The sequence below is a fragment of the Eurytemora carolleeae genome, unplaced genomic scaffold, assembly GCF_000591075.1.
Source record: "Eurytemora carolleeae unplaced genomic scaffold, Eaff_2.0 scaffold2193, whole genome shotgun sequence".
In the NCBI taxonomy this organism is placed as follows: domain Eukaryota; kingdom Metazoa; phylum Arthropoda; class Copepoda; order Calanoida; family Temoridae; genus Eurytemora; species Eurytemora carolleeae.
Genome location: NW_019398090.1, coordinates 9654 through 24581, shown reverse-complemented (window position 1 = coordinate 24581; position 14928 = coordinate 9654). Strand labels below are relative to the sequence as shown.

Below are 14928 nucleotides of genomic sequence, written 5' to 3'. Positions count from 1 at the left end.
AGGATTATACTGTAGAATACAAGATATAGGATTATACTGTAGAATACAAGATATAGGATTATACTGTAGAATACAAGATATAGGATTATACTGTAGAATACAAGATATAGGATTATACTGTAGAATACAAGATATAGGATTATACTGTAGAATACAGAATACAACTAAAAATTCAGCACTTTCGACGACTAAGATAAAAAATAAAACTGAAAGGGACTGTGCACATAACTTCAAGACTTTATATTTATAGAGTGGCATGTCTGATTAATCAACGTACCCTTTAAACCTTTATTAAATAAATTTTGTCTTAAAAGTGTTTAATTCAGATGATTTAGATCCGTCGTCTTAACTGCTAAAAAGTCCCTCTTACAGAGCAACCACAATCTTAAATAATCAATTTTCACATCCAAAAACTAGAATATCTCATTCATTATTTACAGTACAAAAATTACCGGAGAAATAAGAAATACAGCTTAGAGCTGCTTTCTTTCGTATTTCAATTAACCAGAATTTAGTCAACTTTGAGAGGTTTGGTGAATTCAAGAAATATTCTCACAACCTCATGAACAATAAAAAATGAAAAAAACAACAATATTTATTAAAAAAATAATAAAAAAGTACAAAGATTTGGTTCCGAATTTTAGGAACAATAAACTTACGAAACAAATGTGAATAAAACCATTACATGACTTTGTTCTTTAATGGATTCAGAACAAATCATTTTTTTAAAATAAATGAATCCTTGATTCAACAGAACAATTTGTACTGAAAATTTTAGTGATTTTTTTTCAAATCAATTCAAAACCGATTAAAACTGGATTTAAAGGATATTCGAACTAGAAAATTGTAATCCTTCAAGTTGAGCTGAGACAATTTCTATATCACCATCTTTCTTGCCAGCCCACATTCAACTAAATAATATTTAGAATTAGTTCTTTTTAGAAAACAATGTTCTCTTCTAGTGAACCCAATAAACCTGTGGTATAGGCAGACGACTAATAAATCCAAATTGTGCAGTGTTTATTGTACCATGTAAATAGACCTATTTTACCGTTTTTACGTAATAAGTTGATTTCTATAAAACTGGTAAAACTGTTTGCTTTATTACATTAATAATTACAACCAAAATTAAGCTGGAATTAGTACTTTTTAGAATAATTTCTTCTAATAGTGAGACCTATATCATTGTAGAAAAGAAGGAAGACTGTTGAGACTAAAAGTATGATTTTAAATATTCAAATTAACATAGAAAAACATTTCAGCAGACCTANTAAGTCTCTACACTGTACAGCAACCATCACATGTACAACTCTCTCGGCTTAAATGTGACAGCTTAACATCTACTCCAATCAAAGCGAATCCTGGATCAGCATCAACCGTGGCGGAATTGCGACTGAAAGTGAGTAGCCTCTTTCTTCGTTGTACAGTTTAAAGCAAAAAACTTAAATTAGAAAGAAAATAATAATAAAGCAAATAATAAAGTGCATTTTCTTACAAATCAAACAGTTTTATTTCACACATTAAAATCAATTATAAGGTCTGATTGACTTCGGTCAGGGGGGGATGATCTACCTCAGTTAGCTGTACTGTACACTTACAACTGTTTACTAATATTGATATACTATAGGTTAGGCCGGAATCGACTTACAATAAACAAATATGCAGTACACTATCGGTATAGTTTATGGCCTATAAAATTAGTAAAGGATTAGCGTACATCATCACTCTATACACTATAACCTCGTTGGCTTAGGTTCATTTGAATATCTAAAATTATGTCTAGAGTCTTAAAGTCGTCTTCCCCAATCTTCTCGCTAGTACAGTTTAACCCTGCACATCGAAGACACCGAAAGAATTTATAAAATGTCGTCTTAACAATTTTTCAATGGGTTTATACTATTATATCTAAAGCTCAGTAATTGTAAAAATAAATAAATAAATAGCCATGAAACAGCGGAAGCCGGAAACAGAGCTTCATATCACTGAAATCTAGACAACTCTGAAAGTTCTACATAAAACTTCTCATTCTCAAATTTAAAGTGTCGCGACGCATTGACCAATTTGGTTTTACCAACTCAATTATACATTTTTAGCCCTAGACATATACATTTTAAAATTGCAATTCGCTTTTTTTACAGTTTAAAATGAGTAATTGGCAAAATACTACAAGATTTTTGGTTGGCAGTGATGATTTAAAACTAAATATCTGCAGCATTAACAGTAGGATTAACAGTAGGATTAACAGTAGGATTAACAGTAGGATTAACAGTAGGATTAACAGTAGGATTAACAGTAGGATTAACAGTAGGATTAACAATAGGATTAACAGTAGGATTAAAAAACAACATTTTAAAATTTGTTTTCGGTGTCTTGGAATTTATGGGTTAAACTGTTTATAATTTCTAACCTAGTAGAGAAGCAGCATCCCTGGAGGAGGGGAGTCGAATGGACACTATTGGATCAGATTTATCGTCTCCAGCCTAAAACAATAATTTAACACGTAAAAAAGACTGAATACATGATTTGAAGCGACACATCAAAACCCTTGAAAGCTTAAACGGATCATGATGTGGAAGATATTGGCTTTTTTCTAAGTATAAAAGTTAATTCCTATTTAAGAGAGCTAAATAAAAAACTAATTAGTTTTTAAAATTATATTCATTGATATCTATAGTTCTTAATTGATTTAGACAGAGCTTTTAAGGGAACTGTTGTGAATCGGGCATTGTCATCTTTGCATGGAGGGTAACTTGACATTACGTTCACAACCACTTTTAATCAAAATGCGTGTGAAAAAACTTTGGAAAAATAGGTTTTTATAAGCTTTTGAGAAAACAAAAAATCGTTGTCCGGAGAAAATCTGACGGAAATAATTTTTTCCCGATCTTATTTCACAAGTTTAATGATAATTATTTAAATTTCATCGATTTTTCATTCATATAAAAGCACTCAAGGTTTATTTTACTTTATCAGAGGCTCCGCAAGACTATGAAATTTTCTTAATTGTTTTAAAAATTGCCAGATGTATTAGTGTGCAAAATGTATAAACTGACATAATAGAAATCATCTATATATAAATTTGGCTTGTCTGTCTGTCTGTCTGTTTGTATCCAATAAACGTCAAAACGGCTGAACCGATCGGGCCCAAATTTTTTGTGGGACATCTAGGGACCCCAGGGAAGGTTTATGAATGATCAAAATTTCAAATATTTGTCTCCATCAAAATTCGATCGTCATTAAATTTTTTAAAATGTTGAAAATCCACGAATTTTTCGGTGAAAATCCGCAAATTATTTTTGTTTTGTTTTACGATGTACACAAAGAGAACATGTTCACAATTAATTTAGAAGATGGGCGCGAAGCGCCCTCTAAGGCTAGAAAGAAGGGCGCGAAGCGCCTTGAATTTCTAGTATTATATATTATTTTAAATTATGCAAGCATGAGATATTACACACAAGCTATTTTATAGTACAAATAAAATAATTAAAATAAAAAATTGTCAAAATCAAATATTTCTGGACATTTTGTTAAAAGGGACAAGAGCAAATTTTTTTTGCCGCCCCCCAACCTAAATATTTCTAGGGGGGGGGGCGGAGCAAGAAAAATGTGTATTATACACAAACAATAAAAAAAACTAACCTTACCAACCGGATATTTAGTAAGTCAGATGTGTTATCTGATATGAAATAAAAAAGAAATCTATTCTTGTTAATGTAAATCACAATATTAATTGATTTACAATTAACATATATACATATATATTCATTATTCATCCAGAAATCAAATATGTACATAATACCCAGACACTGAAAAAAACGCCTAATTCATTAAAAAATCATGATTTTGCATGAAAAATATTTTTTTTTAGAAAAAATTAGGATTAATTTAATAGTGTACTACAGTATATCGATTGAACTATAAGCTCAAGAAAATAACGTTCAATTTTTTTTTTTTTTCGATCAGAGCTCTAAAATTTTCTCAGTGTCAGGAATCATGAATCGCTAAGTATCAAAACAGGGGTGAACTTCTTAGCTCTTGCCCCCCCCCCCCCCTACAGGCCTCCCCTTAATCAGGCTAGGGGGGGCCTTGCCCCCCCCTCTAGTTGCGCGCCTGACCCCCCCCTTATTTTCCTAGACCTAATATATAAGAGTCTTTAAGATTTGCAATGCATTATACAAATCAGTTTTTGACAATATTTGAATTAGTTTTTAATTATAAATCTTTTTATCTTTTTATAAATTTGATAAAAATGCTTGCTTATAATATTTAAAATACATGTAAATGATCATATATCATGTTCATCCATGTCAGTTGTTAAATTTTAATTAGGAATACAATTAAGCTTTTAATATCTCGTCTCAAAGCTGAAAACATTAGAATCGTGGATATTTAGATCAAGGAGGAGATCTTCATTATTCTTAAGATTAATCTAATCTTTAGTTTGTGTCCAGAAGAGAGAATCAAATTCAACTAATCGAGTGGTGTAGGCAGAATCCTGAACAGCCAATCAAAAGCCAGGAAATTTGAAATTTTTGTCTGCCCTTTGTTGACAGAACTCTCTTTTGTCGGATTATAGTAGGGATATTTAAAAAGATTAAAAGTGTCCACATTAGATATTCAGATTAAGCGATCAGGATTAAGTTACCAGCTCAGTACAGTAATTTCATGTTCAAATAAATTATTTAAGCATATAATTTAATTTTATCAAAGATTAAAATGGAGATTCTTTGTGAATATTCATAAATTCACGAATCTAACAGTTTTGAGTAATGTTGCTCTTTGTTCTTTTCTTTCTTATAAACTGGAGCTCACAAGTTAACTGCAGAAGCCAGGACTACTGGAGCGATGATTACTTAGGAGGTAAATTATAAAACATTTTTTATAATGCTCTTCAACTGGTCATCAGGGGTGTATGTTTTCTCAAAAAATCATTTTTGTTTTAGCAGAAATTTTTAGGGTTTTATTTGCTGAATTGGGAAAAATAAATACATTTTTGGGTAAAAAGTATGAAAAAACTTGCCTTTTGATTCCCATTTTTCATTGTTTCCCTCAAAATCATTCCCACCCATGGGGCCCCAGGAGGGAGGGGGATAGTTCTGAAAAATATATACCCCTGTTGTCCATTTTAATATATGCCCTATGCCCGAATTTAATGAATTTGAGCTGCCTCTTAAATCTGCCACAAACAGGTTTCAATTGAGCACTGGCTTAAATCTTGAAACATTGAATACAATTTTAAAAGAAACCAACTATATTTAAGCTGTGGCTTATATTTAAGCTGCCACTCAAATTTTTTAAACTTGGTCTCTAGACAACCATAAACATAATTAACCAAACTGTTATAAAATTATTTATTAAATGTATCTAGATAAAAACTGCATTAAAGAAGACTTGATTGTTAAACTAAGCTCTAACCAAGACAAACAAAATGTTTCTGTTTAAATTAATGGATTGTCCCTGGGGTTATGTGAGTTGCCAAAACAAATTTGAATACAAACAATCAGACATACAAGACGAATTTAAATATAAATGAAAAAGGTTGAATTACTGCATGAGACAGCGTTTCCTTAAATTTACCAGAAGTGTCGAGATATTTTTTTTAATTGCCAAGAATATGATATGGCCAAATGAACACAAAGATACGGTAAGAAAATTATGGGAACTGTACTTGCAATCTATTTATAAATTTGACTTGTCTATCTGTTTCTATCCAATAAACGTCAAAATGGCTGAACCGATCGAGCCCAAATTTTTTGTGGGACATCACATGACCACAGGGAAGGTTTATGAATGATAAAAAAAAATGTGTTTTGAAAGCTTTTAATTTTGTAAAAAAATTTAAATTTTTGAAAATCTGCAAATTTTTTTTTGTAAATCCGCATAATTTTTTTCTTCTTTGTTTTAAAATGTAAACAAAAAGAACATGTTCACAATTTAAATAGAAGATGGGCGGGAAGCGTCCTAAAAGCCTAGTATAGCATAATTGTAACAATTTATAAACATACAAATTGAGTTTACTAACATTCGACCAGACCAGGATCTAACCCAAAATGATTGTTTTCGTTCAATTATTTATTGAGAGGGTTGAAGAATCTTCACTCTTTTCCAGTCTACCTACCATTATCGTCATTAAGATCAAACATGGCAAATAAAACAGTAGATTATTTTCTTTTAAATATATTTTTGATTAACTGATTTCATGGCCAATATTATTGAATATGCATTTATATTGTATATGTAATAAAGAGTTTGTGTGTGTGTTTAAATCTGCCTGGAGGCATGTGTTTCACACACTCACAGTGACACATTTTGGAAACCCTGAATGAAATTTAATTACACAATATACATTAGTATCTTTTGTGTCATCTAGAATGCCAGTGCTATAGGTACTTCCAAAATATCTGACTTTCTTTTAAAGATCTTCTTATGAACTAGTTTTAAAAATAAGCCTTCTTTTGATGTAGGGAGGATGTGCAACTGTGTATGGAGAACTTAATGATTCTCAGGTACACTTCAGATAGTTCTTCAGTAATATCATAGTAATTCTCAGGTAATCTTTAGATAAATCTTTATAAATATCTTAGTAATTCTCAGGTAACCATTAGATAGTTTTTCAATAATATCATAGTAATTCTTAGGTAATCATTCAATAATATCATAGGGAAGGAGACCTCGATGTAAGAACTATGGAACTACTCTACCAATCTCTACTACAGATTGAAGAGACAGTTTCGAAGATAAAGGCTGTCAAGAATCCGACTCTTTGAACTTTGCCATGCAGACTTGGTATCCAGGATATAGGGTATCTGGGAACTAATGGAGTTGAACCTGCAGATTATGTTTTTGTTGTGGAAACTGAACAGGCAGAGGCAGTTGTTGGGGCACAGATCAACCTCAGGATCAACAGCAATACCAGCAAGGAACTGAATGAATCCTGTCTAGAAAAGTTGAAAGTATCCACCAAGTGTCAGACCTGGATAGATCAGAGTTCTGAAGTCGAAATTAAAGGTCTGATGTTGGCAGATGGACACTCCAAGATTATCTTCTCATTTCTTCCTCAGAAAGGAGGACTGTATACTGTATCGGGTGTGTTTGCTCGAGCACCATATATCAGGGGGTCCATGTACACTCCCCATAAGTCTCTACACTGTACAGCAACCATCACATGTACAACTCTCTCGGCTTAAATGTGACAGCTTAACATCTACTCCAATCAAAGCGAATCCTGGATCAGCATCAACCAGTGGCGGAATCGCGACTGAAAGTGGAGATTCCTGTACAACAAAGGTAAATCCTGGTTTATCAGACACTGGTCAGAGACTCCTTTCATCAACCTTGAACACATCCTTGTCCTTCAATAAGAGACTGGAGGTGGTGCACGAGATGGAGATCCTGGAGGTAAAGAATGAGGATTTATCTATGTCTGGAAATAATTCAGCTCAGGTTCATACAAAGCATCCTGAAGAAGCAAGTTCCTCTGGACTTCCCGAGATATTTTCTCCAGTAGCGATTGTCTCTTCTGATCAAGATAAACATCAAGTAGATCACAGCGCTGCTCTTGTAGATGATAGGTCTGGAGGAGCTAGACCTTAAACCTCCCAGAGTACATCTAGCAGTGAAACTAGCTCTCCGGGTGTGTCTGTGCTGCTTCCTGGAACTAAGATCCTGGCAAGGTCCACTTCAAAACCTAGAATGCAGGAACTATAGTTGAGGAGGTGAAGAAGGAATGTTTCTTAGTCGAGTTCCCAGACTCAGGGCAAGAGACCATTAGGCAGAAGTATATAGTGACCAGTATACAGGATGTTCCAGCAGATGAAATTGTTCATCCTCAAGCATTCTCTAGGTTTTCTAATTCCATAGAGGAGATACTGGCAGAAACATCATCTATTCCAAATGATCTACAGGTTGGAGAACATGCGATTGCGCGCTGGAACATGGATCAAACCTGGTATAATGCTGAATTCTTGAAGATAGAGAAGAACTCCTGCACAGCTCTTTTCACCAGCTATGGGAACCAGGAAATTATAAACCATGTCGTTAGATGTGTAGATCTAATCCCTAAGGAAGATTTTATTGATGAACATGTTCTGGTAACCAAACCTGTACCTAAACTCGACTCTCAGGAGACTCATATAGCCAAGGAAGCTCTGGCAATGGGAGCTGCCCAAGATAATGGAGCTGCTGAGCAAAAAGATATTCTTGAACACGCAGAATTTGTTCTTGCAAAGTGGACTGAGGACAACACATAGTACAGAGCACAGATTCTGACCAGAGAGGAAAATTCATGTACCGTCATGTTCTATGACTATGGGAACACAGATAGCGTGGTGAGGTCAAATATTGTTCTAACGCCGTGCAAGATACCAGCAGCTGATCTAAAGGATGAAAATATTGAAAGCCAACCCACAGAAGTAACTTCATCACATGAGACTCAACTTAAAAAGATTATTGATTCTGTTAAGGAACTCGTACAGTTGGAAGCTGATCTGAAAGAAGGAGATCTGGTGCTAGCCAAATGGGCTGAGGACAGAACATGGTACAGAGCACAGATCCAGTCCACTGCTCTTGATACAGTTACAGTCCTGTTCTATTATTACGACAATGCAGATATTGTTGACAAATCCAGTATTGTTTACAAGGAGTCTGACATCCCTCCCTCTGATTTAAAGGATGAAATCTTGGGTTGGAAATCCAACAGGTTCCCAAAGACACGAGTGTTGCTGTAGATTCAACCCCTAATGCTTCTTCTACAACAGAAGCACAAGAATCAAAGAATTCGGAAGTACTGTCCAGTGCTGAAACCTCTGTCTCCAGAGTACCTATAGATGAAGCCTCGCTACAGAAACAAGGCAACCATGTGTTTTCAAAATGGGGAGAAGATCAAACTTGGTACAGAGCTATAGTAACATCTTTGTCAGCAGATAAGGTTTCTGTTCTCTTCATTGATTATGGAAATACAGATACAGTTGATTTAAATTCAGTACACCTTGATAGCTCCAGTATTCCCGAGTTGGAGGAGAAGGATGAGAATGTTTATCTTGGATTCTCTAATGTATCTGGTAGTAGCACAGACCAGTGCTCTCCTACCTCCCCTCTCAACCAGCAGATGCATTCTTACAAGGTTGGGGATAAGGTATTTGCTCAATGGTCTGAAGATGTAACCTAGTATAGAGCTCTGGTTACAGGTTTCCATGAATCAAAATACAAGGTTCAGTTTATAGATTATGGAAATGAAGATGTCGTCATTCCAGAATGCATTCAAAATGATTGCCAGAAAATACCTTCTGGGGATAGATTTGACAAGAATCTGTACTTTGGTCTTCATTTGGACACTGCTCTGAAGGGAGGAGTTCCAAAGCAGCTACAGTTTGATCTTGAGAAGGAAACTAAACCTCACACCAAGTCTCTAAAGGAAATTAACAACAATCTCAAGATGGAGACTTCTGTAACCTCAAAGCTACAAGTCAATGATGCCATTGAAAGTAAACCTCTTGAAAACAAGAAGACTCCGCCAACTTCTGAAACTAAATCTCAGAAGATATTAGTAAACAGTAACGTAAATGCTTTGAACAGTTCAACCCAGCAGGTCTTCTTTTTCCTGATGCTGAGGCAACAGTTGGAATAGTGTCAAACACAACTTGTTTGGTAAAATGTTATAAACAACTGAATGCAATGCCTTATTGAAATCTGTAGATTTGACCTTTTCAAATTTTTTCATTACAATTAACACATTTGATACTGATTAATTGTATCACAGTTCTCAGGAGATCAGACCTTCAGCAATTAGATGTTTAAGCATGGACACTTGCTTGGTAAGCAACAATTTTTTTTCGCAGTGACAAACTGAAGTCTAAAACTAAAGATTGAGCAGGTTCAAATTAGTTTTTGTAAACTTAAGAGTAGCTGGAAGAAGGTAGGGGGGAGAAGGTGGAGGTAAAAGGGTGAAGGGAAGAAGGTATGAGAGAACACAGTGGAGGAAAAAAGGTGGATGAAAGAGGGTGGGAAGGTGGAAGGAAGAAGGAGGTGGGAGAAGGTGAGAATTTGTTGACCTCATTAAGAGCAAGCTGATTTAATATAATGTAATTCTTCATAATTACACCTTAAGCATAGGTAGACTTTCCTTTATACATATGATTAAAACATAATTAGCACATAATTTCACATAATGCTTATGCTTAAGTGTATTTCCCATTATAGCCTGAATGGTGACTACAACCTCGACCAAATCTGACCAAAGTGGATTGGTCAGGTTAAGACCAGTATGAGACCAGTTAGGTAACTCAACCTAACCTGACCAACCTGACCAAACACAACCTGGGAGACTGGCCATGTTTCGACCAGTTTGGTAATCTGACGTAACCTGACCTAACCTGACCTAACACAACCTAAGGGGACTGGTCATATTGCGACCAATTTGGTAATCTAACATAACCCGACCTAACCTGACCTATCTCAACCTAATGGGACTGGTCGCGTGACGTCGCTGGTTTCTAGGGATCCGACATGCATAAAGTTGTGCATCTTCTTTAAACATTTTATATGTGCGTCTAGAATGTTGCTGAGACCTACTCAGATTGTATGAAACGAAAATATCCCAGTATCAGGTAAACTTAGAGATTGAATTCATAGACCTTAAACCTTATGACCTGAGCAAGATATGCACACTCTTGTTAAAAAAATTCAGAAATACTTATCAAACACAAATATAGACTTTTTGTGCAAAAAGTTTAAGCAAGCTAACATTAATGTAATTTGGAGTGATTTTAAGTAATTTATCACAAATTTTAAAATACCAGTATTTCATCAAGTCATCAAGAAAATAAATATAGAATCAGTGTTTTTACTAAGCCTAAAAAATGAATAAAAAGAATAGGATAAATATAACTTTAACATGTGTGTTGTACAATGTACATCAGCATGCAAGGTATTTGTTTACAAAACTAAGTGAGAAAATGAAACTTAATTGTCAAATAGCTTATACAAATTCAATAACTTCTTAAAAAAACTTCAATTCAAACAGTTGAAGTCGCTAATTGGCTTTCAATTATGCTTAATTATGTGAATAAATGTTGTTATTACTAAACAAATGACTTGTAAAGACAACATTTTCTTTTAAAAAATCAAGAAAAAGTCTAATCTGTCCCCTATTGACAAGGGTACTGTTCCCCCTACTTTACAAATAATTGTGTAAATAAATAAATGAAACGGTCCCTCAACATTCCGGAGAGAGGTTTGTATTCTAAACCTATGTTATCTTACATTAATAATCTTGAAAGAACTTTCAAAATGTTGTCTTCAACTTGAAACAACTGATTTCTTTTCATCCATGGATTCATCCATTCCTGACCAAAATTCCTTTGATCACATTTTTCACTCTTTAAAAAGTGGATATTTTGATATTGGTTCTTCATAAATATTATTATTAGTGCTACAAATTTTAGAAAAGAAAAGATTGGGTTAGAATGTTTTGATTTATTGTTATTGGTATATATTTTTTTGCCCATAGTACAATTTTGTAATATTATACAGATCTCTGATTCCTTTGGAGCCTCTAAAAATAGAAACCTGAACTATGTTCCAAGAGTAGCAGTCTACAAGTTGACCGCTGCTCTTTGAGTCTTCTGAAAATGTCCATTGTGACTAATATACTAACCAGGGGGAGTTCTTAAATTGATCCGAAAAAATGGAGGGACCATGTGATTTATGAACTTTAATTTATGCCAATATAGACAGTAAGAAAAAAAACGCAACGGCGTTTTATTTTGAACAAAACGATTTCAATTGTCATATCTCTAAATGGAAATAACACAGAAATTGTGGAATTCTATATGATGTCACCATTTAAAAGTTTTTTCCATAATAAACTTTGACAAAAAACAGTATTTTTTAAAATGGGATTTAAAAATTCAGTTCATTGATATTTTTGTTTCTTTAGCTGCTTCTGTTTTTTGTGGGTTGTAAACTTTTTTTTTGTAAAAAAAGGAAAATATCAAATCATCATTAGATATTTAAAGATTTTAAGAATATTCCTGGAAAATTTAGAAATTACACTGCTTTTTGTGTCTAGTTTTTTTTTATTAAAATATGAAAATTATTTTAAATCTAGTGTACTAACTAGTAACTAGTGTACTAACCTTGAGAACTTTAGCAGTTAATGGCTCTTGGTTTATATTGTTCTGAAGAAAATCCAGAGTATACTCATCCCAGTCCTGATCAATTTATCAATCAATCAATCAAGAAAATCCAGAGTATACTCATCCCAGTCCTCCTCAATTTATCAATCAATCAATCAAGAAAATCCAGAGTATACTCATCCCAGTCCTCCTCAATTTATCAATCAATCAATCAAGAAAATCCAAAGTATACTCATGCCAGTCCTGCTCAATTTATCGATCAATCAATCAAGAAAATCCAGAGTATACTCATCCCAGTTCTCCTCAATTTATCAATCAATCAATCAATCAAGAAAATCCAGAGTATACTCATCCCAGTCCTCCTCAATTTATCAATCAATCAATCAAGAAAAACTTGCAAGAAAATAAATCAACTAATAACACAAGTTTTGAATCTAGTTATACATACATACATACATACATACATACATACATACAATCATGTGAAAAAAGAGAATCTGTAATAAAAGAGAGACAATATTCTTGTTCCAATAAACTATCAAATGAATAATTTTAGATGTAATGAAATGTAAACAAAAAAACAGATGGAATCAAAAATACACATCTTGATAAGATGTGTAGTGTGTACTTCATTGTTAAATTTTTATCCTGTTAGGCTGTGATAATAATCATAGATTTAAAGGACAGTGTATTGATATAAATGCCGATCACTGATCAATTAAATAATGATTGAAATTAAAAATTTAGTTATAACAAAATTATAAAAAAAACTATTTTTAAAGTAATTTCTTGGTCAGACCTTGTACATTGGTAGACAGTTCAGCTTTACCCTAAAAATAAATTCATGGAAGAGGTTTTTGATAATAATATGTAATAACATACTAGAATGCTTAAACAATTGTGTACATAAACTAACCTGAAAACTTGTACATTTGCATACATAAACTAGCCTAAAACTTGCACAATTGCGTAGATAAACTATCCAAAAAACTTGAACAATTACGTAAATAAACTAACCTGAAAACTTGTAAAATTGCGTAAATAAACTAACCTAAAACGTACAATTGTGTACATAAATTAACCTGAATACAATTGCGTACATAAAGTAACCTGAAAACTTGCACAATTGCGTACATAAACTAACCTGAAAACTTGCACAATTGCGTAGATAAACTATCCAAAAAACTTGAACAATTACGTAAATAAACTAACCTGAAAACTTGTAAAATTGCGTAAATAAACTAACCTAAAACGTACAATTGTGTACATAAATTAACCTGAATACAATTGCGTACATAAAGTAACCTGAAAACTTGCACAATTGCGTACATAAACTAACCTGAAAACTTGTATAGGTATGTCGGTAAATGCTAGATGCTTCCGAATCTGTACAAAAGTTACAGTAATCCTCGTACTGAAGTCCACACACTCAACCTAGAATATAAATTGGTCCCAATAAACTTAAAGAATACAATAATTAGTAGATTAAAGATATACTATTTTATATAGTCGAATGAACGTAAAACACAGAAATTGTGTACTGTGTAGTGCCCAATGATCTTTTTTCCACTAAATAAGTTGATTGTCAAACTACTAAAACAACTATTTGCTTCAGAACGAGTTTAATCAAGTTTTTGGAATTTTGAATTTTGATAAGCCAGTTGTGAGCCATGATAAGCTGGGAGTTCCCGACCATAGCAGTGTTGATCAGGATGCACTGTTCGAGCGGATCCTATCCAATTTGGGGACTGAGTCCTCTTGGCTATATACTTTTAGTTATAGTGTTTATTAAAACAACATCAAATAAAAGTTTTAATGTTGTTTTCCTAATCTAGGAAGACGACATTTAACACCACTAGCTTGGGAACCCAGCAGTGCCAAGGTTACAAAAAGTTACTTTGGCCGTTTACCTGCACTTGAACGATTTTAAACCAGATTTATGCTTTTTTAGGTCGACCCAATCAACTTATGATATTAAAACCGAGCTAAGAACTTTTTTCTGGGCCTCCCGTTCCCTTGTCAAAATTTTGGGAAAATCGGCCCAGGGGTTCCTGAGTTATGATCGGAAAAACAAAAAAAGATTACAACAAAGGAGACAAAACAACAAAAATACTACAGTTGTGACGATTCTTTTCCAGAACAATATGACATAAACAGTTTCAAAGAAATGTCAGTTCTATTTTATCTAAAGCTCTTATAAACAGTGGCGGATATATGGGGAGTTATTGGGGTTATTTACCCCCCCCCCTAGAATCCTGGGGGTAAATACCCCCCCTAGAATCCTGGGGGTAAATACCCCCCCCCTAGAATCCTGGGGGTAAATACCCCCAGGTAATTACCCCTGAACATATATTCAGGCCCTGAATAGCAGGGGTTACTCCACTTGCTGCCTCTTCAAGTTACAGTTGCCTTGACCCCTTCACTTCAAAAAAAAAATACATTCCCTATTGCTTAGTCTGCACTCAAGTGTAAATACTTCTATTTTCATGATAGTAAAAGTTTTTGCGGCATTTTGCAGATGCCTAAACAGTTATAAGCTTTGAAAACTGTTTGAAATTTAAACAAAAAAATATAAACGGAACTTAAGTATATTGATAATTAGGTTGCTAACATGGCTACGGAACACCATGAAAACAGAAAGGCTATCTAGCCTTGCACTCATGCACTCCCATCCAGGGGCGTATGAGGGGGGGCCGCGCCCCCCCCCGCCCCCCTCTACGCGTCCCCCCCCTGAGAGGCTGAGAGGGGGCACTCATGAGGGAGGCTCTTTTAATATTACATCTGCTTGCATTTC

General features: G+C 34.0%; 2 protein-coding genes across 3 annotated transcripts; one reads left to right on the top strand and one right to left on the bottom strand.

Annotated features, from left to right (window-relative positions):
- Positions 1-577: 577 nt before the first annotated feature.
- Positions 578-14884, bottom strand: LOC111716788 (uncharacterized). Its single transcript, XM_023492273.1, has 6 exons — positions 14746-14884; positions 13474-13568; positions 12934-12964; positions 12135-12209; positions 2408-2480; positions 578-911 (listed from the first exon to the last, which is right to left on the bottom strand). Exons 1-6 carry the CDS (start codon positions 14794-14796, stop codon positions 877-879), a joined length of 360 nt encoding a protein of 119 aa, XP_023348041.1. The 5' UTR covers positions 14797-14884; the 3' UTR covers positions 578-876.
- LOC111716787 (uncharacterized) lies at positions 4271-10741 on the top strand. Of its 2 annotated transcripts, XR_002768602.1 has the most exons (3): positions 4271-4860; positions 6465-6506; positions 6662-10739. XR_002768602.1 is itself a non-coding variant. In XM_023492272.1 (2 exons), the coding sequence occupies exon 2, from the start codon at positions 7024-7026 to the stop codon at positions 7591-7593; it is 570 nt and encodes a 189-aa protein (XP_023348040.1). In that variant the 5' UTR covers positions 5963-6506; positions 6662-7023; the 3' UTR covers positions 7594-10741. The 2 variants fall into 2 exon arrangements, 1 of the variants encoding a protein (XP_023348040.1); XM_023492272.1 differs by lacking the exon at positions 4271-4860 and having other exon boundaries at positions 5963-6506; positions 6662-10741.
- Positions 14885-14928: the final 44 nt, after the last annotated feature.